General features: G+C 39.3%; 4 protein-coding genes across 4 annotated transcripts; 2 read left to right on the top strand and 2 right to left on the bottom strand.

Moving 5' to 3' along the window:
• Positions 1–11,109: 11,109 nt before the first annotated feature.
• LOC106601076 (hemoglobin subunit alpha-4) lies at positions 11,110–12,014 on the bottom strand. Its single transcript, XM_014192981.3, has 3 exons — positions 11,842–12,014; positions 11,455–11,662; positions 11,110–11,375 (listed from the first exon to the last, which is right to left on the bottom strand). Exons 1-3 carry the CDS (start codon positions 11,934–11,936, stop codon positions 11,247–11,249), a joined length of 432 nt encoding a protein of 143 aa, XP_014048456.1. The 5' UTR covers positions 11,937–12,014; the 3' UTR covers positions 11,110–11,246.
• A 1,793-nt stretch (positions 12,015–13,807) lies between these two features.
• Positions 13,808–14,788, top strand: LOC123723657 (hemoglobin subunit beta). The gene is made up of 3 exons (XM_045715083.2): positions 13,808–14,044; positions 14,182–14,404; positions 14,541–14,788. The coding sequence occupies exons 1-3, from the start codon at positions 13,953–13,955 to the stop codon at positions 14,670–14,672; spliced, it is 447 nt and encodes a 148-aa protein (XP_045571039.1). The 5' UTR covers positions 13,808–13,952; the 3' UTR covers positions 14,673–14,788.
• Positions 14,789–17,589: 2,801 nt separating this feature from the next.
• On the bottom strand, positions 17,590–18,493 carry LOC106601078 (hemoglobin subunit alpha). The gene is made up of 3 exons (XM_014192983.3): positions 18,323–18,493; positions 17,902–18,109; positions 17,590–17,792 (listed from the first exon to the last, which is right to left on the bottom strand). Exons 1-3 carry the CDS (start codon positions 18,415–18,417, stop codon positions 17,664–17,666), a joined length of 432 nt encoding a protein of 143 aa, XP_014048458.2. The 5' UTR covers positions 18,418–18,493; the 3' UTR covers positions 17,590–17,663.
• A 1,228-nt stretch (positions 18,494–19,721) lies between these two features.
• Positions 19,722–20,657, top strand: LOC106601073 (hemoglobin subunit beta-1). The gene is made up of 3 exons (XM_014192979.3): positions 19,722–19,888; positions 20,118–20,340; positions 20,473–20,657. Exons 1-3 carry the CDS (start codon positions 19,797–19,799, stop codon positions 20,599–20,601), a joined length of 444 nt encoding a protein of 147 aa, XP_014048454.1. The 5' UTR covers positions 19,722–19,796; the 3' UTR covers positions 20,602–20,657.
• The last annotated feature ends 5,533 nt before the right edge of the window (positions 20,658–26,190 follow it).

Genomic DNA, 26,190 nt, shown 5'->3' with positions numbered 1-26,190 from the left:
TGATGAAACCAAGATTGAACTCTTTGGCCTGAATGCCAAGCAACACATCGGAAGGAAACCTGGCACCATCCCTACAGTGAAGCACGGTGGTGGCAGCATCATGCTGTGGGGATGTTTTTCAGTGGCTGGGACTTTAAGACTAGTCAGGATCGAGGGAAAGATGAAAGGAACAAAGTACAGTTTTCTTGATGAAAACCTGCTCCAGCGCACTCATGACCTCAGACAGGGGCAAAGGTTCACCGTCCAACAGGAAAACAACCCTAAGCACACAGCCAAGACAAGCCAAGACACAGCCCGAGCGGCGCAGCGGTCTTGAAGATGTGTCACTACAGACACCCTGGTTCGAATCCTGGCTGTATCACAACCGACCGTGATTGGGAGTCCAATAGGGCGGCGCAAAATTGTCCCAGTATCGTCCGGGTTTTGCCAGTGTAGGCTGTCATTGTAAATAAGAATTTGTTCTTAACTGACTTGCCTAGTTAAATAAAGGTTACATAAAAAATATAGAAACGCAGGAGTGGCTTCGGGACAAGTCTCTGAATGTCCTTGAGTGGCCCAGCCAGAGACTTGAACCCGGTCAAACATTTCTGGAGAGACCTGAAAATAGCTGTGCTGCAGCGACACTCCCCATCCAACCTGACAAGAGCTTGTGGATCTGCAGAGAAGAATTGGAGAAATTCCCCAAATACAGGTGTGCCAAGCCTGTAGCGACATACCCAAGACGACTCAAGGCTGTAATCACTGCCAAAGGTGCTTCAACAAAGTACTGAGAAAAGGGTCTGAATACTAATGTAAATGTGATATTTACATTTTTTTGTTATTAAAGTTGTATTTATTAAACATAAAAATAAAATATAGTGCAGCATAAAAACATTGAGCATCACATATCCTCCAACATAGCACATATACACAGTCAAATAGTTTCTCACAGGTTACAATACAGAACTAAATGGGTTCACAAGCATAAGTAATCACCTCCCAGTCTTAGAAACATGACAAATAAAGCACGTTCAGGTTCTAGAATTGTTGTTTCTACCAGTGATCCAAGCAAGCATTTGTTCAAAAGATGCTACCTCCAACATTGATTCTATCCACTGTTTCAGAGTAGGAGTCGCATGACCCTTCCAAATTCTAAGTATTACTCTAGCTACTGTAACCACACCAACAGTGATCAGTGCAAATTCCTCATTTGTTACATTAGGTAACTCTGTTCTATCGCCTAAAAGACAAATTCTTGTTGAAACTGGAATTGTTGAGCCCCACCATTCCTCCAGATATTTCAAAACATCCTTCCAGAAAGGTAGCACTAATATACATTTCCATATTGCGTGTAAAAATGTCCCAGTGTCTTTTGGAATTTCCGACACAGAGAATTGTTGGTCAGGCCCATCTTCTGAAGCCTTGTTGGGGTCCAATCAAACCTATGTAGTGTCTTGTATTGACTTAGTTTCCCCCTGGCTTCCCTTATGTTCCTCCCTGAGCTGGACAAGATCTTCAACCAGGTATCATCCTCAATTTCACACTTTAGGTCAATTTGCCATATTGTTCTGAGGTTTTTACAGTCTTTACTCTACAGATGACTAAATATTGAGTAGAAAATGGCTGCTTTATGTTTGGGAAATTCCAAATACTCAGCTATTGGGTTCTTTCCTGGATTCCGTTGATAGCCGGTTAACAAACATTCTCTCAATTCTAAATATTTACAGAAATGTCCCTGGTCTCCCGCATCATTTTTGTACCAAATCTGAATATGACATTAAAACGTCTTCATTGTACAGATCACCTACAGTATGAATTCCTTTCATTGGCCACTGTTTCCAGTACACAGACTTCTTTCCTATCCGTAGCTGTCACGTCCTGGCCAGTATAAGGTTAATTGGTATTGTAGTTTGGTCAGGACGTGGCAGAGGGTATTCGTTTTATGTGGTTCGGGGTGGTGTGTTTGTTGAAGGGGCATTTGATTTAAGTATTCTGGGGTTTTTGGGCACTGTTTGGTTTTCATGTATTCTATGTTTAGTCTAGTGTGTCTGTTTCTATGTTTGGTTAATTGGGGTTGGGACTCTCAGTTGAAGGCAGGTGTTGTCTACTTGCCTTTGATTGAGAGTCCCATATATTAGGGTGTGTTTGTCATTTGTGGGAGATTGTTCTGTGTTAGTGTATGTCAACATTACAGGACTGTCAGTTTATCGTTCGTTCTCTTTTGTTATTTTTGTGTTCATTTTGGAGTGAATAAATGTTCAAAATGAACAACCGCATGCCTGCTGCGTTTTGGTCCATTTCTACCGACGAGAACCGTGACAGTAGCCTAGGATTGTGCCACGATGATGAGTATCCTTGTTTTAGATGTGAAATTCCACTTATCTTGTGTACTGTTCTCCACACCTCTTTTGAGTGTAACAAAATTGGGTTGGGAGTTTGACAGACCTCTGCCCTGTAAGACTATGTGACAGAGTATCAACAGGGGTGAAAGGTTAACTTAGTTCCCGTTCTATTGTAATCCAATCTAAGCCAGCATCCCTTTTGCCCCAATGCTTCACCAATTTTGCCATTTCAAACGATAAATTGTACAATGTAACATCTGGTAAAGCCAAGCCTACTACATCCCTTGGTGAGCACTTTATATTAATCCTGGGTTTTTTCCTATCCCACAAAACGTACTTTGTTAATTTGTCATATTGTTTAAAATACTGGTATGGATTATTCATAGGTAACATTGGAGAGATATAATTAAGTTGTGGGACTACAACCATTTTAATCACGTTGATCTTACCCCATAAAGAAAGTTTTATATTTTCCAATTTTTCTAAATTGGTCTTAATCTTGACTAGCAGTGGATCACAATTTAGTCCCATGACTTCCTCCAAATTTGAGCTCAACTTAATACCCAAATATTTTATCCAATTAGGAACCCATCTCAAATTAAATGGGGGTAACGGCTCCAGAGTAACATATGATATTAATTAGCATTGCTTCAAACTTATTCCAATGAATTTTGTAGCCGGACATATTAACATATGATTCAATACATGTAAGTAATCATGGTACAGACTGAAGAGGATCAGAGACCAGCAGTAGAATATCATCTGCATACATAAGCAGCTTGTGCTCTTTTTCTCCTCCATGTACACCCCTAATATCTGGATCTGTTCTTATCATTGTCGCAAGAGGCTCTAAAACTATGGTGAACAGGAGAGGGGAGAGCAAGCAACCCTGCCTTGTGCCTCTAGAAAGACTAAAAAAGGAGACATAATTCCATTCGTAAGTACTGTTGCTTTAGGATTGGAATAGAGGACCCCTATCCATTTACAGAAGTCAGGTCCAAAACAACATTTTTATAGGGTTCTTAAGAGAAAAGCCCACTCTACCCTATCAAATGCCTTCTCAGCATCTAAGGAGACAGCAGCGATAGGAACTATATTTGAGAGGTTTAACCACATGAGATGTATTATCAGTTGAGGTTTTGTTCTTAATAAATCCTACTTGGTCCCTATGTACGAATTCCTTTCATTATAAGGTAGTGCCTTCTCTAAGCGTATCGCAAGGAGGCTGATAGCTCTAAAATTCCCAGGTTCTGTAGTAACTCTATCCTTTTTAGGAATCAGCGATATCAAAGGCTCACTAAAAGGTGTCCGGAAGGGAGCCATTTTTAAATACCTCCTGGTTAACCACTGGCAATACAAATATCTCAATATACTTTTTATAATATTCTACAGGAAGGCTGTCCAGACCAGGTGATTTCCCTGCTTTCATAGATAAAATGGCATCTCTAACCTCCTCTTCTGGTATATTACAGTCCAGGTTTTCTACATGGCTATCTGATCATCTACAGTGAGGGAAAAAGTATTTGCTGGTTTTGTACGTTTGCCCACTGACAAAGAAATGATCAGTCTATAATTTTAATGGTAGGTTTATTTGAACAGTGAGAGACAGAATAACAACCAAAAAATCCATAAAAACGCATGTCAAAAGTTATAAATTGATTTGCATTTTAATGAGGGAAATAAGTATTTGACCCACTCTCAATCAGAAAGATTTCTGGCTCCCAGGTGTCTTTTATACAGGTAACGAGCTGAGATTAGGAGCCCTTCAATATTTCCCAGTATTACTTTGACCTCATGAGAAAAATCAGGGTCCTCCTTGTTGGGAGCATATATGTTGCATAACACTACCTTAATCCCATTAATTTACATTTTACATTTTAGTCATTTAGCAGACGCTCTTATCCAGAGTGACTTACAGTAGTGAATGCATACATTTCATACTTTTTTTTCGTAATAAAAGCCTCAATGCAGATAAGACTGCTAAACTCCTCAGAGTGTTGCTTCAACATTACAAAATTAAGTATTTTGCTTATCAGAATAATCAACCCCATTTTGTTTGGAATTAAACGAGCTATGATACATTTCTGCAACCCAGCCTCCTCTAAATTTCAGTGCCTCTGTGTCTTAAATGTGATTCCTGTATGAACACAATATCTGCCTGTTTTGATTTTAAATGTCAACATATTTTTCCTCTTCACTTGGTTACCACAACCATTTATATTCTATGAGATTCTGTTTACATAACCATATTTGTGCTGAGTAATTATAGCCTGTGAGCATGAAGTGTCCCATTTAACACGTGGCAACTCTAATGAACATCATTATATAACATTTCAGAATATATGCTTTAGCTGAACTGTAAAACAGTGTAAATAAACGTAGAAAACCAATCCCAAAATAAAACAAAGCAACTAGGAATTTAACGTTGCTTCTCGATGAGTCAATCATCACAGAACTGTCTTTGATGCTGCAGAAAATAACCTGCAGTTTCAACTCAAAATTCCTTATGGTCCATGAGGAGTGGCCTAACGAGCCTAACGTGCTCGTGTAGCTGTTTCTTCGCCGTTGCAAACTTCTTCCTCTTCATTGCCAGTTCCTTGAACAAGTCTGGTGGAAAGAGACAGCCGGCGGCCTTCCCACTGAACGCCACACCTTTCTTTCGCCGCTTTAAGTACCTTTGTCCCGGGCTGTAGATCGTAGGAAGCGGAGGATAACTGTTCTCTGGGGCCTATTCTCGTCAGGCATCGTTAAACTGTGATGTGTTCGTTCAATTTCTAATTCGGGCCTGTCATCAAATCCAAATCCTTCTGCGATGTTTTTCTGCACACACGAGATTAGTCCACCACCAGCCTCACTCCCCTCTTTCAGATGAACCAATCTCACCGTATTTCTCCTACTTCTGTTCTCAAATGATTCAACAGGATTCCACAATATATCCAGTTTTTTCACGTGATTCTCATTACCCTTCCTCAGACGGGAGATGGTATCTTTCGCTGTTGAAATCCGTCACTCTGCCTCATCCATCCTCTCTTGTATCGCATCAACTGTTTCCTTCAACTCGATAGTTGTTGTTTTTATTGTGGAGAAATCTGATGCAACATCCAACAAAATCGAGTTGAATTTCCCATTTGCTCAAATAGATCCTAAAGATTGACCGATTTCTCTGGATTTACATGTTTATCTATGTCTTGGTGGGGGTGTTCGGGAGGTCTTACTGTTTGTTTGCTAGTGGATGTGGCCTTCTGCGAATACCGCGTGTTAGCCTTGAATACGTTTTTATCGTGTGTCGAAATTCCAATTACGCCACTTTAGCATGTTGGCATGTGGACTAATATGTTGTTGAGTTGTGTTCTTACACTGGTACAGTCATGCCCTATGAGAGATGTATGACTGCGCATGTGCGAAAATAAATAAAGTGCATTTTTCCCCGTTCTGGTTAAAACACCAATGATGAACATGTGTGTTTATTCCTCCGTTAAGTAAACCGGTATTCCTGTCCTGAAGATGTCAGCACCAACAGGTTATGGGCCCAGGAGGGAACATGGAAGCCGATGGAATAGATTATATTTCGACGGAGATGAAAAAAACTACGAGTTATGGGAGACAAAGTTTTTGGGGCACTTGCGTTTGCTTGGGCTAAAGGCCGCCAAATTGAGCGTGGATGAAGATGGAGACAGAGAGAAAAATGAAGAAGCCTACGCCGAATTGATACAGGTTTTGGATGATAAAAGTCTTTCCCTGATAATGAGAGAAGCAGCAGATGATGGGAGAAAAGCGTTGAAGATATTGAGGGAACATTATACAGGTAAAGGGAAGCCACGTGTGATTAGCCTCTACACTGAACTAACTTCTCTTCAGAAAGCCGCTGACGAAAGTGTTACGGACTATATCATTCGTGCTGAGACGGCTATTACAGCACTGAGAAATGCTGAAAAGACTTTAAGTGACGGGCTGTTGATTGCAATGATTCTCAAAGGTTTGCCCGAATCATTTAAGCCGTTTGCCATCCACATAACGCAGAGTGACGAGCCGACAACGTTTGGCAAGTTCAAAACCAAGTTGAGGAGCTATGAAAGCACGGAGAAGTTTAGCGCCATTTCCACTGACGACAACGTGATGAAGGCAAGTAACATTAAAGTTAGCTGGCCAAGAGGGAGAGATAAAGGGACCGAGATAACCTGCTTCAACTGTGGCCAGAAAGGGCACAAGGCCCGAGAATGTACCGTTACTGGAGAGCGCAAAGAACGGAGACAGTGGTGTAGTTTTTGCAAGAGCTCCACTCATACTGACGCAAATTGCAGACGAAAAAGAAGAGACAATGTGAAACAAGCAACAGATGCTGAAAGCCACACATTTGCATTCAGAATAAGTGACTGTCCGGTTAGTGGACTGAAACAGAAAGGGCTGATGGTTGATACGGGAGCAACGTCACATATAGTCAGGGACATCGGGAAGTTTAAGGAGTTTGACGAAACCGGAAAAACATTCCGTGGAGCTGGCTGACGGAGCAAGAACGAATGGTGTCGCGGAGAGGAGAGGTGCAGCGGAGGTTTACCTGAGAGACAACACGGGTCGTCGGGTAAAAACAACGCTGACGAAGGCGCTGTACGTGCCGTCGTTTCCACAGGACATTTTCTCTGTTAAAGCAGCGACAGCCAACGGAGCTTCAGTCAACTTTCGACAGGGGTGTAACAAGCTCATCCACAAGAACGGTACCACTTTTGACATCGAGGAGTACGATAGACTTTACTATCTTAACACTGTAAGTGATGAAAATGATGATGGATGTCATGGGTGCTATGATATTCACACATGGCACAAAATTCTTGGCCACTGTAATTTTGAGGATGTGTCAAAGTTAGAAAATGTGACAGAGGGAATGAAAATCACAGGTAAGATTGACAAATCTACCCTCAACTGTGAAATCTGCACTCAGGGAAAATTTGTTCAGAGCAGAAACAGAGAGCCTGATGAAAAGGCAAAAGCGGCTCTTGAGCTTGTGCACACTGATTTGGCTGGCCCTATTGAGCCAGAGGCGAAAGATGGGTTCAGATATACTCTAGCATTTACGGATGATTATTCAGGGGCAGTTTTTGTGTATTTCCTAAAAGCAAAGAGTGATACTGTAAAAGCTACTGAGAAGTTTATTGCTGATGTGGCCCCTTATGGGAAAATAAAGTGTGTCAGGTCAGATAATGGCACAGAGTTCACAGCCAAAGAGTTCCAGTCACTGCTCAGTAAGAACGCCATAAGACATGAAGCCCCTTACTCACCCCATCAAAATGGGACCGCTGAGAGAAATTGGAGAACACTGTTCGAAATGGCAATATGCATGCTACTTGAAAGCAACCTACCAAAGAACTTGTGGACATATGCTGTAATGACTGCTGCAGTAATTCGCAATAGGTGTTACAATAAGCGTGTAGGACAGACTCCACACTACATGTTTACTGGGAGAAAGCCTGATCTTTCTAAGATGAAAGAATTTGGATCTGTTTGCTATGCATATAGACAGAACAAGAAAAAGTTAGACTCAAGATGTGAAAAGGGTATTTTTGTCGGGTATGATAAAAATAGTCCAGCATACCTAGTCTACTACCCAGACACTGTGAAAGTTCTTAAAAACAGATTAGTCAAGTGTGTTACAAAAGGTGTAGTCGAACACCAAACTCAGACAGATTTGGAAATCAGTGATGATCTTCATGGGGAGAGATTTGAAAACCCCATGCCGAAAGCCAAGATGGCAGATCAAAACTCAGAAGAGACACAAGATGTGCAAATTGAGACTTCAGATGGTCAGAGTCCACGCTATCCAGACAGAGCGAGGAAGAAACCCCAGTACTTAAAAGACTTATGAGTGTAAAGTGAAATGTGATGACCAGATACCACCTAGTGTTGACTACTGCTACAGAGTAATGTGCAATGCACCACAAACCTTCAAAGAAGCAATGATTTCACCAAAATCAGAGATTTGGGCTACTGCTATGAAGGAGGAGATGGATTCCCTTAGGGAAAATGATACATTCACATTAACCACACTGCCAGAGGATAAAAATGCAGTGGGGGGCAGGTGGGTCTATGCGGTCAAAAACAATTCAGATGAGACTGAGACATACAAGGCAAGATATGTTGCAAGGGGTATAGTCAAGTGGCAGGAATAGACTATAAGGAGACTTTTTCTCCAACTGCAAATATGACATCAGTACGCTGTTTGATGCAGCTAGCAGCTCAGTATGACTTAGAGTTACATCCGATGGATGTCAAAACAGCATATCTACATGCTCCTATTGACTGTGAAGTGTACATGGAGCAACCAGAGGGTTTTGAAGTCAGGTCAGATACAGGTGACCAACTAGTCTGCAAACTGAACAAGTCACTACGGCCTGAAACAGTCAGGAAGGAACTGGAACAAAATGTTGCATGATCACCTTAGTGAAAATGGTTTTACACAGAACCCAGCTGATCACTGTGTTTATAACAAACAAACTGCAACAGAAAATAAATAAAGTGCATTTTTCCCCGTTCTGGTTTAAACACCAATGATGAACATGTGTGTTTATTCCTCCGTTAAGTAAACCGGTATTCCTGTCCTGAAGATGTCAGCACCAACAGAGATGTTTCAAAATGTAAATTATCTTTATATTAAACTGTACTTGAAGTCAATATATTAAGACAAATGAAAGTGTATGCCGTTGAATTTCAATATTTACATGCTGGTAGGAGCTCTCTAAAATTCTGCAATCCCACATGACTCCTCCAGTTTTTGATTTGTCATTGTGGGTTATTGTGTGTAGATTTATGGGGGGAAAACTATTTAGTAAACGTTAAAATAAATCTGTAACGTAACAAAATGTGGAAAAAGTAAATGGATCTGAATTCTTTCCGAATGCACTGTAAAACACAAGACAATGTGAGCAGGGGCTTCTGAGGGGAAACAAAGTAAGTGATGGCTGTGGGGTGGTCCCTAATTTGGAGAATTTTTGACAAACTTGCTTCTCTAACTTGATTGATAGCCTGAAATGGCTTATTGTAGACGGGGCGAAAATCTGATATCAACTTTGGAGGGGACAATTACATGAAATTTTCTCAAGAGCAATTCCTGAGGGGGACACCAAAAGTAGTGCTGTAACACATAGCCTACATTGTAATATGGTAAATGTATATTGAGGAACCAAAGAAATAAGGTGTTTGCCGTACTCCTAACTACCGGTACCCAAAACTACACAACTAATCACAACAGCAATACCATTGCCTTTAACAAATCTTAGTTCAGTCACCAGTTTAAGTTGAGAGTGGGGGTATCCATGGCATTTTCCAATTATGTTCCTATTTTACAAGTTAAAAAAATTGAGAACCTTTCATAATGTTGCCAAACAAAGACTCAACAAACTTACCTGAGACTCCCTGTCTCTGCCAGTCTGTCCCTGCATATCTGTCCCCAACTCTGCTGTCTGTGTGCCATCTGTTGCCTGCTCTGCCTAATGACATCATTGTGAAACATTTCCATTAGAATTTCATTTCTTTCTTATGAACATTTTATCAACTAGTCTTTGAGATATTAGGCTACTAGGGTTCTTACTTTGCGTTTTGGTGTACTGAAAAATACTCTGATGTCTGTCTTTTATTTTTCAGCCATTTTTCTACCTGGCTGGCTGGCTACACACACACACAGTGTGTAGGTTATTTACAGTAGGAGATGGGCTTCTATCATCTTATCTTTTATCATTCTATTTGGGCTTCGATCTAAAAGGTAGCTAGCAAATGTGAAACGGATTAAAATGACAAGAGTTGACAGCTATATGAGTTCACCATTTACACAACATATGCTGCAACCTTTTGTAATTTTAATAGTTTCTTTCATATTGGCTGGCTTCCAACAATAGTTGAATTTGCAAAGCTAGCGAGCACCAATTCCGTTTCAGTGGTGTTTGCTATAATCTTTGCTACCCGGGTTAAATAAAGGTGAAATAAAATAAATAAATAAAAGTTCCCTTGCGACAATTTAGCTTTTGCAACGAGACCATTAAATATATTTAAGACAATGGTAGAAGAGAGTGTAGTTCTGTTCAGTTTGGACTTCAGTTTATCGCTAACCTTATCACATGGACTTTGAAGCACTAATTTACATCATCTGCATGCTGATCTTGGAATAAATTGACGATAGCAAAGATTCCATCTTTGACGAGGCCACATAAATGGAATAGGTACTAGCTAGCTTAATAGTTAATATTTGCGCGCTAGCTCTGCATATTCAGCTAGTGTGTGTGCGCGATTGACTGGAATAACCTCACGTCAGTTACGTTCATTGAGTGCCTTTCAGACAGTGGATACGACCCCTCTGTTACCTTGCCAACTAAGGAACTTGCAGTGGATCAAACCATTGTGAGGCAAAGGGTGGGGGGGTCGCAATCTTTTGTGGACACGCAATCTTAATCAGCACAATTGCTTTCATTGCGTATTATTAATATTATTTAAATGACATAGTTATGTTTCAGTGATATATTGGGGAGGACAAATCATATTTTTCCCAGGATGGGGGGGTCGTGTCCCCCCGGGATTTCCGCCCCTGATTGTAGATAGTTATGAGTTTGGGAACCCATCTGAACTAGCTAAAGCCAACTTCATACAATTGCTAAATGGCTAGTTGTATTACAGAGAAAAAAATATTATTATTATCATAATTTTGTTTTTTAAGAGGACAAATCTCTGAGGGGGGGGGGGGGAGGTACGTGCCCCTGTGCCCCTATGGGTATTGAATGTGAGACAACGAAAATGGAAAACAAACACCTCAGTTTCATTTAGCTTTATTGTCAGTGTATCAATATCGGAAGGACATTATGTTTGAGAAACACGGATGAACGTCTAATTCTGATGTAAGACTGTGAGCTTCTAGCTCGGATGACAGTTTAGCAGCTGAACTCCGGTTTAGCGGTACTTCTCTGCCAGGGCCAGAGCCAGTTGCTGCAGGAACTTGTCCACGGACAAATGGATCTCGGGGGTGAATTCTGCGGGGAAGTAGGCGGCAACGACCACAATCAGGTTGTGAGCCAGGATCTGCAAAGGAAAAGGGAAATTGATTATTTCACCTTCACACAGGTAAAAACTCAGATTTTTGTGTGTATTTTTCTCTTACCTTGAAGTTGGTGGGGTCCACCCTCAGCTTGGTGGCGTGCAGTTCACTGAGCTTGGTCAAGAAACCAAAAAGGTCGTCCAAGTTGCCAACACATTCATCGATCTGATTCATGATGGTGATGCCGTGCTTCTTCACTGGAGCGGAACCGGGGGCCACGGAAGCCCAGTGGGAGAAGTAGGCCTTGGTCTGGGGGTAGACGACGAGCATCCTGTCGTGGACATTAGAAATGAGGTGAGACAAAATTCATTTTAAATAATCATTCACACGATCGGGGATCCCGACCATATTTTTGCTGAGATAGCTATACGCATTCATAGCTTCTATTATAATTGACTGAGGAGTTATGTGTTAAAGTCTATAATTTATCATACATCGTTATGTAATTACCTGGAAAGAGCCTGTTCTCCAATCTCATCGGATTTAGGGAGGATTTTGCCCCAGATGGCCTTCACGTTGGCTTTGTCCTTGGCTGAGAGACTCATAGCTGTTTTGTCCGTTTATCCACTTAAATGACGATCCTGAGAAAAGAAGCGTATGAGCGTTGACTTCTCAGAGGCTGTTTTTATTGAGGCATGAGAGAAGGCACACCCCGATATAATCTCAGCTCCTCCTCTGGGCATTTTTCCAAGACATGATTCATGTTTTTTATATGTTATGGATCTGAGCCAATTCGTATAATGCCCAAAATATGACATTTGTCCATAATCGATTTTGTTTGTAAAAATGCTGTCATAACATTGTATGTATTTATTTCATATAGAATGAATAACAACGTTTTTTGAAACACTTAAAACCTCAATATTTTTTTTACAGTTGTGGTTTAGTCGTGCGGTCAAATATTGCCTAAACTCATATGTGATTCTGTACAAAAGGCAGTGTTGGGGAGTAGTGGACTACATGTAATTCAACTAGTAATTTAACTACATTTTGCAGTAGCTTGGTGGTAGTTGAACTACATTGAAATCTAGTTAGGGTTTTCAGTAGTTAACTACTTTTCCCCCATGTAGTAGCTAACTACTGGAACTTAACTACTGAAACTACACACTACTTTTTCCCCCATGTAGCAGCTAACTACTGGAACTACACACTACTTTTTTTGCAAAATAAAATATGGATGAAGTAGGCAATCATTTACTTTTCTGGTGCATTAGACCTGCCTAATTCTGACTTGAAACATCGTTTTTTTGCTAATAGGCTAAAATACACACTGTCAACATTTTACCTCAAAGTTCTCTGACTTACAATTTTTACTCTATTACATTTCAGATTTACATATGATCATTTTTCACGAAGTAGTTTGGATAGTGAACTTCTTTGCCAAAGTAACTTTATATTTTTCTTAAGGGTAGCTTTAGTGTAGCTTAATTTCTTCCAGTGTGAAGTTATTGCTAACTTGGTAAACTATATTTTCAGACTAGCTTCCCCAACACTGACAAATATTTGCAACGTGATTGGATTGGCAACTAGCAACCAAATCAAGACGTGTTGGCTTATATCCAATTTGGCCTATGAAGTCAATATTCACAGTTAACACATAAATACTGAGACAAATTATAGACCTGATAATCGGAAAGGTTTTATTTCGGTTAAAAAGCGTACCCTAGGCCTATCACTAAACATTGTAACAATATATAGGCTACGTGCATTGTATTTCAGTGGGGTTTAACAAAAAGCTGCGGTTTGATTGAAGTAAATAGGATAATATCCACATTGAATAGTGTCCAGTTAGAACCCATCATTTAATTCCCCTGATGAAGGAAGATAAAACGACTTTTCACCAACTGACATGTAGATGAATCATTCAAAACGACCAGAAATATGGAACTATCAAATGGGTGGGGCGGTCTGAATATGAAGATAAAACACCATTTGAGTCATGCTCTTTCTTTGATAGTTTACTCCCAAACTAGGCTGTTTTTTTTAATGAGACCCTAAATAAACACTTACGTCAATAATTCGCATTTTATAAAGATAATATTGCAATTCAATGTGAATATTACAACGATAAATTAAAAGAGAATATAGGGCTAAATAAGGTTCTACCCTGAGATAATTGGCATTAAAGTTCCGAACCTTCATTGGGTTGAGTGGTGTCAAATATTATTTTGAACTTAACAATATGAATTTGGGTATTAAGTACTATATGCAGAATGTAGAGAACATTGAACAGAACAAGGCTATGTCAATAACTACATTTTGACAAAAATGCCGATGAAGGCTAATAATGACTTGTTTATTCCATCCGTATTAATTAGAATTTGGCAACGCCTAAATGACAAAGCATTATCTTTAAAGGTGGGATGAAGTTGGCTCAATGCCGATATGTGCCACACTCAAGGACCTTGCCCCCTCAAGACATTCATCCAATCATTTTCTGTGTTCTGTTCAGGGCGGAGATACTGAACATCAATAAATTGGAAGTCCCAGGAGACAAAAAGCTCAGGGATCCCTTGTAACATTTTGCAAGTACCAAAGGAAATCAACAAACAAACGTCAACATGGTCGACTGGACAGATGCTGAGCGCAGCGCCATCGTAGGCCTGTGGGGAAAGATCAGCGTGGATGAGATCGGACCCCAGGCCCTGGCCAGGTACATTCTTCTAATATTTATGTAGATATCATTAAATAATAACACGATAATAGGTTACCTAGGTTATTTTGGTGCGATACAGACCATATTGATTGTTAAGTATAATTGTAATGCCAGCCTGTTCTATTCATTTTTAGACTTCTGATCGTGTCTCCGTGGACTCAGAGGCACTTTAGCACCTTCGGCAACCTGTCCACACCCGCTGCCATCATGGGTAACCCCGCCGTGGCCAAGCACGGAAAGACCGTGATGCACGGACTGGACAGAGCTGTGCAGAACCTGGATGACATCAAAAACGCCTATACTGCCCTGAGTGTGATGCACTCCGAGAAACTGCACGTGGATCCCGACAACTTCAGGGTGAGTATTACACACAACAAAAAAAAAAAACACAAAAAGAAATAGTATTCTGAATTAAATAGCGTTATGAGCCGATGTAAAGCTTATTCCAATATTTCATTCTCCATCTGGTTCCTTTATGGTCCCCTCTCCACAGCTCCTCGCCGACTGCATCACCGTGTGCGTGGCAGCCAAGCTCGGTCCCGCCGTTTTCAGTGCTGATATTCAGGAAGCCTTCCAGAAGTTCCTGTCTGTCGTTGTGTCCGCTCTTGGCAGACAGTACCACTAGAGCATCACTCGACAGCATCAATATTGAAGAGAGATGACACTCCAATCCAGTCTGTTAGGCTGGAAGCTGTGCCATAGCTACACATTTGAAAAAAATAAAATCAATTTAAAAGCGTTTATCTTTTTGAAGTGTTGTTTTTCGATGGAAAATGCTCTCCTGCAATTTTCCTGGTGGCAATTGGGTTCTAGTTAGGCCCTCAGTGGATTCAAATAAGCGATGTACATCGCCTAGCCTACACATCTTCAAGTTTGAAAATAAATGATTTCCTAAAACGTGGACAGATGATCACGTTTCACATTTAGCAGACGCTCTTATCCAGAGAGTCTGCTAAATCAGAGTTAAGTGCCTTGCTCAATGGCACACACGACCTTTCGGTTAACAACACTCTTTAACCACTAGGCTACCTGCCGACCATCGCATAATGTTTTCTAATTGTAATATAATAACTACAGTATATTTAAATAGTATTTTCTTTGTTTTAGATATTTAAATATGTATTTCCTTAGAATAACTGCAATCCACTGTCAACAAATGCTTTTACCATTTTTGGACCTAAAAACCCATTTAAGTCAATCTTTTTAGCAACATTTTAAACGTCATACTCCAATCATGTGAAATTATTTTCAACACATTAATTGAGCAGCCTAACACAATCCATTTAAAATATGATTTTGGAGCCTTGCCCTCACCATCACCGGATTTATCCACAGCAATGTGACAGATCGCGCCGTCTTGCAAAACGAGGGCAACTGATGCAGAGCTTTATTCAAACAAATCCGATAAAATACAAAATTGTGCTGTAAGAATTATTGCGCAGCGCAGCGGTCTAAGGCACAGCGCAGTGCTAGAGGCGTCACTACAGATCCGGGTTCGCATGGCTCTCGACCTTTGCCTCGCCCGAGTACGTATGGGATTTGCAGCAATGGGACAAGACTGCAATTACCAATTGGATATAACGGAATTGGAGGGTAAAAAAAGCAAAAAAAGATAGGTCTATATATATTATTTATTGCATCAACTCACTGTCCATCAACTCCTAGCTGAACACTATGTCACAGCCACCAACAATTTACAACCCATATGCCTGGAATCCTTACATCAAAAAGCAACATGATATAGTGGTCTCGTCGCTGTAGCACATTCAGAGATCGATTGATAGACAGTAATCTAAAATAATTCATATATTTCAAACGAAAACCACTTTCTGTTTGTCATAGATGGACCAGATGAAAATGAGATGAAAGGCGAATTCCTAATTAGTTCAGGAAGAGTTCTGTGAGACATTCACAGCAATGGGGGAAGACATTTGGATCAAGAGAGACTTTTAAAAGATATGCACATTTTCTCTAACACTGTATATACAAATATGTATTTTACAGTTATAAGGAAGGTGAAATCTCATAGTTAGTCATTTTATAATTTGATTATACTATATTTAGAAAGCATATAAGTAATTTGAAGTCTTATTCATACAGTTTTGTTCAATAGGAAATACATCATAAAAATATTTCATATTTTCATAATTGTACTGTGTGACTACACCTCAGCAATTTATAACTATTTTTGCCAGAAAGGTGAGATTTTAACATTTCTTTGAGTATGCAGCATTACTATTGTTTATAGCTCTCTCATGATAAAGCATTAATTTTGGGGATTATGTAGATTACATTTTAGATTACATTTAGTTACATTTGAGTTTTTTAAATCTTTGCATTTGAAACATTATTCTAGAATATTCAGATTATGTATTACATATTATAATAAGGTGGTATTTATCCCAACAATGGGATTTGCATAGGCTTTTAGGGAACTCATACTCTCTCTAAGCCTCATTGAAGATACAAAAAAGTGAATGTTCAACCTTAACATGTGATAACTATACAACAGAACAGATTAACAAGAATTACATTAACTCTCATGGTGGCTAAACATAATTATTTGAAAGCCACACCCCTAAACTACGTCTCCAATCTTCTGATCTGACCCTCTGGGTAATTTAAGCAATAAGACCCGAGGGGGTGTGGTATATGGCCAATATACAACGGCTAAGGGCTGTTCTTATGCAATGCGAGTGCCTGGATACAGCCCTTAGCCGCGGTATATTGGCCATATACCACAAACCCCGAGGTGCCTTATTGCTATCATAAACTGGTTACCAACGTAATTAGAGCAGTAAAAATAAAGGTTTTGTCATACACGTGGTATAGGGTCTGATATACCACGGCTGTCAGCCAATCAGCATTCAGGGCTCGAATCACCCATTTTAGAAATCTAAGTAACCCAGCACCAATAACCCAGCATCAACAACCCAACACTGCTCGTTTTAAAGAAAACAACCAAACCAAGTCACCAAACGCCAGCAGCCCAGCAGTTGGGCCAACCAAACAGCACGTCATTTTGTAGAGTGAACAGGACTTTCAGAATGAGCGTAAATAACGTGTTCGCTTTCAAAGTCGAGTCCACTTCCCAATTTTGGACCAAATTCACTGCATTGAAAATACTAAATACCATTCTCTGAAGTATCTTGTTACAAATTACACGTTGATTTTACCCCAATACAAATGACAAAATACTCAAAAGAATCCTAATTTAATATTTCAAATTCATGTGAAATAAATATTATCCATCTCGAGGTTTTCATTGTGCTCTAGTAGTATCCCATTCAGCATCTACTCCACATTCATCAAAATATATGTTACACGTATTAGATAGGCTAGCCAAAATGATGGGAAACAACATACTGAGCTAGCGCATTGCGGGCCTAAAACACTATTTTCTTTATAATGTCTTCATTCCTTTGTCATTCCATTTTTTTTTTAAATGTGTGATTCTACAGTATTTAGCCTGTTGTATTGCTAACATTCAAATATGACCTTGATGGTGAAATGTGGTGGAATAAGGACACAAACATAGAAAATAACGTAATTCATTGCCCGTCTATTTTATTGTGATAACGCAACAACAACAACAGAGCAGGAACTGCCCTCCAATCTATCTGTATTTGTCAGCCAGGGCAGCGGACAAGGCTGCAAGGAATTTATCCACAGCAATGTGCACTTCGGGAGTGAAATCCGCAGGGAAGTGAATAGCCAGGGTGACAAGGATGTTGTGGGACAGAATCTGAAAAGTATATTTTAAAAGTTAATATTGACGAATTAAGCCAGCAACATACTTATTGTTGAAGTTGAGAGTGATATATATAAAGATAATAAGTTATCTGGGAGCCAACCTTGAAGTTTCCAGGGTCAACGCGCAGTTTAAAGGCGTGCAGATCGCTCAGAGCACTCAGTCCTCCGACGAGGTCGTCCATCAGTCCGACAGCATTACCAATTGCACCCATGATGACGCCTCCATGCTTCTTGACTGGGGCAGAGCCGGGGCTCAGGTCAGCCCAGTGGGAGAAGTAGGTCTTAGTCTGGGGGTAGGCGGTCAGCATCCTGTAAAAATTAGTTTGTATACCATTTTAGGCGTATTTAGATGCCTTAACTCCTAAGCATTGTGCGTATCTTACACCTCTCGTCTTCTGTCTACAATGTAATCAAAGTAGTTTACTTATTCTATATTAAAATGCTTGGTCAGGGCAGGCAATATGCCGCTGTCAGCAGGTTAAACACAATCAATCTCATCATTCTTTCTTTAAGAGGGCTTACCTTCCCAAAGCCTCAGCGCCGAGAACATCTGCCTTTCCACTAATCTTGCCCCAGAAGGCCTTGACCACAGATTTGTCCTTTGCTGTCAGACTCATTTTGTTCCTTTTTGATTGACCTGTTTTAAATCTACAAGAATTTAACCTGACAAGATGACTGCCGATACAACTAGGTCCCTTTATATTACAGTAGAGCGGCAGACACGCCCAGCTACTAGGGTACACTCCCCTTACACTGCAGCCCTCTTGGTCAAAATCCAAGAGTTAGAAACGTTATCTTGGCTTTTATCAAATGGTAAGTCAGAATTTATATATTAGGCCCTTCCATAAGATGTCAGAGGTCTATGTTTGTAATAATATACATCATTAACGTTTTTCTGAAACATTTTTGGCTATGTTTTCGTCTTCTGACTGTACTGTGAAACAATGCATGGAAATATATTGTACCAGAGCTGTCAACAATTTTACAATTTGTTTGATTGATAAATATAATTATAATAATAATACATAATAATAATTATCATTTATTTCGTTGCATAAAACGAAATATTTCTGTATAATCAATCATATATTTCCAATAGGCTAATTCTAAAGCTGCTTTTGCCAAAATATAAAAATGTGTTAACTAGTTAATTAGCTATTTAAAATTACGATGCACCTTGGTAAATTAAATTGTACAAATCAAATCCACCTTCAAATACCTGCATTCAATTGGAGAATATTTATTCAAAGTGACATTTCACATTTGTTCAATTAAAGTTCGATATGATGATCGGGGAAAAAAAGTCAGAAGTCATGGGTACCCACCTATCTACAAATAATACAGGACATTCCTGCTTATCATATTTAATGTCTTGAAATTAATCACTTAAAATGGCCTGAACGGTCTGAATCCCCCGATAAAAAAAGGAAGGCATAAATAATATTGTCCTAGATAAGAAACTGCCAAATTGTAGGCCGGAATTAGCTTGAATTATCAAATTATCAAAGCTCATAAAAAATGTAATTAAAGTGATTGCATCCGTTTAGAAACGTTTATTTGAATAGCCTTATACTCTGCAATGAAAACATTTTGAATAGTTTTGCCATAATCTTGAATCAGTTGGATAAACAAAACTGTTTAGCTAGTGATCATACGAATTTTGAAACGTTGGTAATCTAGATAAAACTGTATAGGCCTAATTACATACGATTTCAGATCTAACCTACATAATTGATTCTGTAACAACTAATACATTAGCATTTACTGTTGTTTTTAACAGATACATTTTGGATTTTGAAACTGAATTCTCAATAACATCAAGTCCGAGAGCTGAAGCGCTCACTTGGCTAATACTGATCTTTGCCAGAGCCAATCATATGCGCCGCCTCCAGTGGGCGGAGACCACTCATAAATATAAATTGCATGCAGTGTCTCCCTACACAAGACATTCATTTGTTTAATCTTGTTGCAAAACCGGAGATCAAATACTGACAACATGGTTGACTGGACAGACGCCGAGAAGAGCACCATCAGTGCTGTCTGGGGAAAAGTAGATATCAATGAGGTCGGACCACTGGCTCTGGCAAGGTAGGTCATGGCTTCAGCCTCTTTCAAATATATAATTTAATATAGTTTATAGTGTAGATGATCATGAGTAATTATAACACTATTATACTTGTCCTGTTATCTTATCATTACTATTAATATTGAGGTGATATTGTTAAGTTTGAATGGAGCATGTTAGAGTATTAATTAGGCATATAATTGAAATACATTTGAAAATAATCCACATATTTCGGTGTTCTTGCAATGACAGAGTCCTGATCGTCTACCCCTGGACTCAGCGTTATTTCGGCTCTTTCGGAGACGTGTCCACTCCCGCAGCAATCATGGGCAACCCCAAAGTTGCTGCTCACGGCAAGGTCGTGTGTGGAGCTCTGGATAAAGCTGTGAAGAACATGGGCAACATCTTGGCCACATACAAGTCACTTAGCGAGACACACGCCAACAAACTCTTCGTCGACCCTGAAAATTTCAGGGTAGGCCTTCTGTCTTGCGCAATATGTTTTAGGCTACACATATAACATTCAGAACAATACGTCTAATTCCAAAGGTAAAACAAAAATGACGGTCTAATGTAACATCTTCCTTCTTTGTTTTTTTGTCTACAGGTGTTGGCTGACGTCCTCACAATTGTCGTTGCCGCCAAGTTCGGAGCCTCTTTCACTCCTGAAATCCAGGCAACCTGGCAGAAGTTCATGAAAGTTGTTGTCGCAGCCATGGGCAGTCGGTACTTCTAAATGCACCCCAGACAAGTGACATCCCTGCCTGTGTGAAAATAAAGACATCGAAACAAGCTGCTGTATTCGTATTTTTACAAACAACATTAGGGTTAGGATTGGGAGGGTAGCAATTTTGGGGGAAAGTTCCACCACAAAATCCATAACATCAGTATTTAGGTAATATAGAGATGGGCATTGACCGATGGGGAACGGATGGTTTAGGATCATGGACTATTGTGTGAATGAAGGGCGGCTGCACTGTAAACCCCTATTAGTTATCATTACTCAAACGTTTAGGGGAAACCCGCTGCACTAGTATTCTAGAGTACAGTTACTTACAACGTTAGAGCTGGCTTTACTCAAACTAAAAGTATCACATGATCCCAAATGGGCAACCATTTGAAGTTGATTAAACACAAAACGTTTGAGTAAGAAAGCTGAAAAGCTAGTTGCTAGGTGGTATAGGAGCTACAGTTTACATTATGCTCTTTTTCAGATGAAGTCATACGAGACATTGTCAATTCCTGTTTTAAAAAACAGCTTTGTTTTAAACTTACTCCATATGCACTAGTGGATTTCTGAGATTATTTGTAGTCAGGTGCAAGCTATCTGGATGTAACTTTACCTGAGGAGGTAAGGTGGAGTTATACCCGAAGCTTATAGCTGTCAAAATAATATTTCCATAGGGCTTCGCTAGTGCATATGGAGTCAGGTTTAGGGACATTTTGGCATATATTTTGTAACATATGTGCAATGTATGTTTTGATTAATCTAAAACAGTTTGAATGAGGTTGTATTTGAGCTAAAGTTCATATTGTGCTTTGTGTAAAGACTAAGATAAATCATTGATTTACGTTTCTGTTCAAATATCGCTTTGTTGTTAAGGGGCACACAGACCACCAGAGAATTATTTCCAAACTGTACAAGATGTGAGGTCAAAGTGCTAATCCCAAACTATCACCTTGTCACGACTTCTACAGAAGTCGTTTCCTCTCCTTGTTCGGGGGAGTTCGGCGGTCGACGTCACTGGTCTTCTAGCCATCGCCGATCGTTTTCATGTTCCATTTGTTTTGTCTTGTTTTCACACACATCTGGTTTCAATTCCCTAATTACATGTTGTATATTTTCCCTCTGTTTCCCCCATGTCCTTGTCGGGAATTGTTTATTTTGTAAGTACTCGTGCTCTACGGGTTTTGTACCCATGTGTTTGTTGTTTGTATGGAGTTAGTTTTATATATTAAACTGCTCCGGCTATTCACCAAGTTCTGCTCTCCTGCGTTGGACTTCCCTGCCACCAGTTACGCACCCCTTACACACCTACATTGAATGCAGTTGTGAAGATCTGAAATTATTTGTAGTCAGGTGAAAGCTATCTGGATGTAACTTTACCTAAGGAGGCAAGGTGGTGTTATACCCAGAATTCTTACAGATTACAAAAATAATGAGCTCTCCACAAATGCTAAAGGAGTAGGGTTTAACCTGTTTGGGATAGGGGGCAGTATTTTCACGGCCGGATAAAAAACTTACCCGATTTAATCTGGTTACTACTCCTGCCCAGAAACTAGAATATGCATATAATTAGTAGATTTGGATAGAAAACACTCTAAAGTTTCTAAAACTGTTTGAATGGTGTCTGTGAGTATAACAGAACTCAACAGAAGATTCTATACAGGAAGTGCCCTGTCTGACCATTTCTTGTCCTTCTAGGGCATCTCTATCAAAAATACAGCATCTCTGCTGTAACGTGACATTTTCTAAGGCTTTCATTGGCTCTAGGAAGGCGCCAGAAAGTGGAATGAGAGCTCTGCAGTCTCTGGGTGAAAAACAGCAGGGGTTTTTGTGAGTGGTCCTTCTGGGAACAATGACACTGAGGCGCGAGTGCACGAGACGGCTCCATTTTTTTCTTTCAGTGTTTGAACAAATACATTGTCGCCCAGTTGGAATATTATCGCTATTTTAAGAGAAAAATAGCATAAAAATGTATTTTAAACAGCGTTTGACATGCTTCGAAGTACGGTAATGGAATATTTAGATTTTTTTTGTCACGAAATGCGCTGGCGCGTCACCGTTCGGATAGTGACTTGAACGCACGAACAAAACGGAGCTATTTGGATATAACTATGGATTATTTCGAACCAAAACAACATTTGTTGTTGAAGTAGAAGTCCTGGGAGTGCATTCTGACGAAGAACAGCAAAGGTAATCCAATTTTTCTTATAGTAAATCTGAGTTTGGTGAGGGCCAAACTTGGTGGGTGTCAAATTAGCTAGCCGTGATGGCCGGGCTATCTACTCAGAATATTGCAAAATGTGCTTTCACCGAAAAGCTATTTTAAAATCTGACACTGCGATTGCATAAAGGAGTTCTGTATCTATAATTCTTAAAATAATTATGTATTTTGTGAAAGTTAATCATGAGTAATTTAGTAAATTCACCGGAAGTTTTCGGTGGGTATGCTAGTTCTGAACAAAACATGCTAATGTAAAAAGCTGGTTTTTGATATAAATATGAACTTGATTGAACAAAACATGCATGTATTGTATAACATAATGTCCTAGGAGTGTCATCTGATGAAGATCATCAAAGGTTAGTGCTGCATTTAGCTGTGGTTTTGGTGACATATATGCTGGCTTGAAAAATGGGTGTGTGATTATTTCTGGCTGGGTACTCTCCTGACATAATCTAATGTTTTGCTTTCGCTGTAAAGCCTTTTTGAAATCGTACAATGTGGTTAGATAAAGGAGAGTCTTATCTTTCAAATGGTGTAAAATAGTCATATGTTTGAGAAATTGAAATTAAAGCATTTTTAAGGTTTTTCGTATTTCGCGCCAGGCGCTACCATTGGGTATTGGTGAGGCGGTCTGTCCATAAGAGGTTTTAAGGGGCAATTTGAGATTGAAGTTTGAAGACATTTTTTAGTAAATTATCCCAAGTATATTGAGGTAACTATTTGCATCAGCTTTTTAAGTATAGTTGTGAGTATATTTGAGTAGTATGAACCCAATTTAAATACATTTTACTGAGTACCATAAGTAACTGAGCAAAAAAACATTTGTAGATTAAACACAGAATATCAATTATGATACTGAGTAAATTCAGCAAATTAAACTTACAATATTAGTTCTGTAACTGATTACATTAAGTATATCAAACTTAACATTAGTTCTGGGACTTGAGCAGGTCCAACAAACAAAAAACATTCTAAACCTGATAAAATGAAGTTGAATGAAAGGAATTTTTGAGATCCTGTTAGTTGTTTGCACTTAATATATTTGAGTTTGTAATGCACTAAAAGTGACGTGTATATTATACTTAAAAGGCTGATGCAAATAGTTACATACATATTTTTAATTAAACAGGGCACAATATTTGTTAGTGTGTGTAACTTGATATTTTTTGTTAAGTAACTGAAATCATTTGTGGAAACCAGCTGCACTTCAACATTTTAAGTAAAAAACTACTCTTAAAATCCAAGTTCTTTGTCAACTAGTCTAAAGCAAGTTAGCTTTACAACCGTTTTTTTCTTAGAAAATAAAAATACATTTTCTTTAAAACACTGCGTCTTCAGAAACGCATCTCTAATTACATGAATGCCCCAAAAATGATTCATCTATTTTAGCATCCATCAATAGATGAATGCCATTTCTGTACAGCATGACTCATTTGAACAGAACTTTTAAAAGACTCCGATTAACAAACCTCCAACTTTCAATCAATTCAATACTGTGTAACACTGCAACATTCCCCATCAACAACTTAACTATTAAAACATAAGCACAGTATAATGTCCCTTCTCCAATTAACACTTTCAACTGATGTGGTAGCTTCCATTCAATTTAAACATTTTAAATAAAAATGAGGTAGTGATGTGCGACATCCATTTCACAGTCTAACAACTTGACTACATTCAATTGTTTAAAATGAAGATTAATGTTGACAATTTACATTTCTTCCTCCATGACAATTTTCACTCCATTATGTTTACAAAACAAAATAATACTTGCAGATTATAAAATGTACTCATGCACGCAATGTTTCGGTCCTAAACCTTCATTCCTGACTAAGGTGTCACGCCAAATCATTAAACGGACATATAAACGTTCTAAATGCAAGTAGACAGTTTGTGCGAACGTTGTTTCCCCAACGTTCTTAGATGTACCGGTCCACAACACTACACAGGTATGCAAACGACCTCTCCTTACAACTCCACGAAGACACACTATCCATTTTCATCCTCTGGGACCTCGGGCCATTTTTTATTTGATGACGTCAGCAATGTGAGATTTGTGGCCAATGCCTCCAAAGCTTCCTATATACAAGGATTTGTAAGTCAACTTCACAATGCTAATGTTGAGTTTTCCCAAACAGAAACACTTTCAATTAAACTCTACACCAACTGAAGTCAAGTTACTCTTGTATCTCTGTACATGTTAAGATTAAAGGCCAATAGTATAACATGACTCTCATTTCTGTGACCGGTTTGACTAAAGGCGCAGATCAAATCAAATGCAGGCAGACATTTTAGTTGGCATTTGCCTACAAAACATTTAGTCGTCTTCAGTAGTTTAAAAAAAATGTTATCCCTAAATCTCTTTTCCTTATAGGATAACATAACTATGTACAATTGTTTAGCGCCATAAATATTTTTGGTATTGGTATTTTACAGTTGATTTTTCAAAGCAAGGACCTTTGGCTTCATTGTGTCTCCATCCAAGTTTAACAACACTTTTTGTATAAACATAAGCGTGTTCTTCGTGCAATTCGGTTATCCATGTTGGAGTGAGTACATTAGCCCGTACAAACATACAAGTGCATTAGGCCAGCACCGGAAATCCTTCAGAAACACGTTCTCCTCAAGGACCACGTAGACTCTTCCTGGATGGACTGGCACAGCAGCTACATCTCTATCGTCATCAATGACAGATGATGACTGCTGGTCTCGATGGCTGCAGGGTCTTGGGATGTTCCCTCCTGAGAAATAACATGCAAATGTAATTATTATGTCACAATAAACTTATGAATACATTTGTATTTTCTCCCCTCCTTTATTTTGGGTCAAAGAATATTTGAACCTCACACACAAAAACAACCCACCGTGCAAGTTATGAACACTCCAGAGTCATCCTCTTGGAGTATTGCTGGAAGACATCTGAGGACAACAGTTCGATCGGTGTTCACATCGCGTGGATGCGCCAGAGAAACATTACAAACAAACTATATCTGTGTAAGGGTATCACTGATCTTAAAATGTAACATTTCAATCCAATCATTTGCTTTACATTTCGCTTATTGATTTAATTTATATACCTGGCTGTACATATTTAGAATGCCAGCCATCTTCTGTCCATTTCTTCCAGTCTTTCCCTGCTTCTCTGGATAGGGCTAGCAAGCGTTCTGTGTGTTGGTCAACATGGAATAAAACGAATCCCGGAGTTGCTGGTTTGTGATACGATGGTACTCTGCACATACCTAAAACAAAGGCAATTGAAAACTGCTTTACTCCCCCTAACGTTAGCTAGGCTAGCTAATTGTTGAGGCGGGCTGCCAACCAGTTAGAACATCAAATAAATACGGAGATGGATTTTAACATGAAATTATCGATGTTAA

Source organism: Salmo salar, chromosome 03 (genome assembly GCF_965601325.2).
Source record: "Salmo salar chromosome 03, fSalSal1, whole genome shotgun sequence".
Taxonomy (NCBI): Eukaryota; Metazoa; Chordata; class Actinopteri; order Salmoniformes; family Salmonidae; genus Salmo; species Salmo salar.
The sequence above is the reverse complement of the archived record's forward strand: the minus strand, read 5'-3'. Positions and strand labels throughout refer to the sequence as shown.

Excerpts from the sequence above, each read along its gene's own strand:
- LOC106601076 (XM_014192981.3), bottom strand. The coding sequence starts at position 11,936 with ATGAGTCTCTCAGCCAAGGACAAAGCCAACGTGAAGGCCATCTGGGGC. Across the intron at positions 11,663-11,841 it reads GGAGAACAGGCTCTTTCCAG|GATGCTCGTCGTCTACCCCC; the intron begins GTAATTACATAA and ends TGTCCACGACAG. Across the intron at positions 11,376-11,454 it reads TGGACCCCACCAACTTCAAG|ATCCTGGCTCACAACCTGAT; the intron begins GTAAGAGAAAAA and ends TTTCCTTTGCAG.
- LOC123723657 (XM_045715083.2), top strand. The coding sequence starts at position 13,953 with ATGGTCGACTGGACAGATGCTGAGCGCAGCGCCATCGTAGGCCTGTGG. Across the intron at positions 14,045-14,181 it reads GGACCCCAGGCCCTGGCCAG|ACTTCTGATCGTGTCTCCGT; the intron begins GTACATTCTTCT and ends ATTCATTTTTAG. Across the intron at positions 14,405-14,540 it reads TGGATCCCGACAACTTCAGG|CTCCTCGCCGACTGCATCAC; the intron begins GTGAGTATTACA and ends CCCTCTCCACAG.
- LOC106601078 (XM_014192983.3), bottom strand. The coding sequence starts at position 18,417 with ATGAGTCTGACAGCAAAGGACAAATCTGTGGTCAAGGCCTTCTGGGGC. Across the intron at positions 18,110-18,322 it reads GGCGCTGAGGCTTTGGGAAG|GATGCTGACCGCCTACCCCC; the intron begins GTAAGCCCTCTT and ends TAATTTTTACAG. Across the intron at positions 17,793-17,901 it reads TTGACCCTGGAAACTTCAAG|ATTCTGTCCCACAACATCCT; the intron begins GTTGGCTCCCAG and ends TATACTTTTCAG.
- LOC106601073 (XM_014192979.3), top strand. The coding sequence starts at position 19,797 with ATGGTTGACTGGACAGACGCCGAGAAGAGCACCATCAGTGCTGTCTGG. Across the intron at positions 19,889-20,117 it reads GGACCACTGGCTCTGGCAAG|AGTCCTGATCGTCTACCCCT; the intron begins GTAGGTCATGGC and ends TTGCAATGACAG. Across the intron at positions 20,341-20,472 it reads TCGACCCTGAAAATTTCAGG|GTGTTGGCTGACGTCCTCAC; the intron begins GTAGGCCTTCTG and ends TTTTGTCTACAG.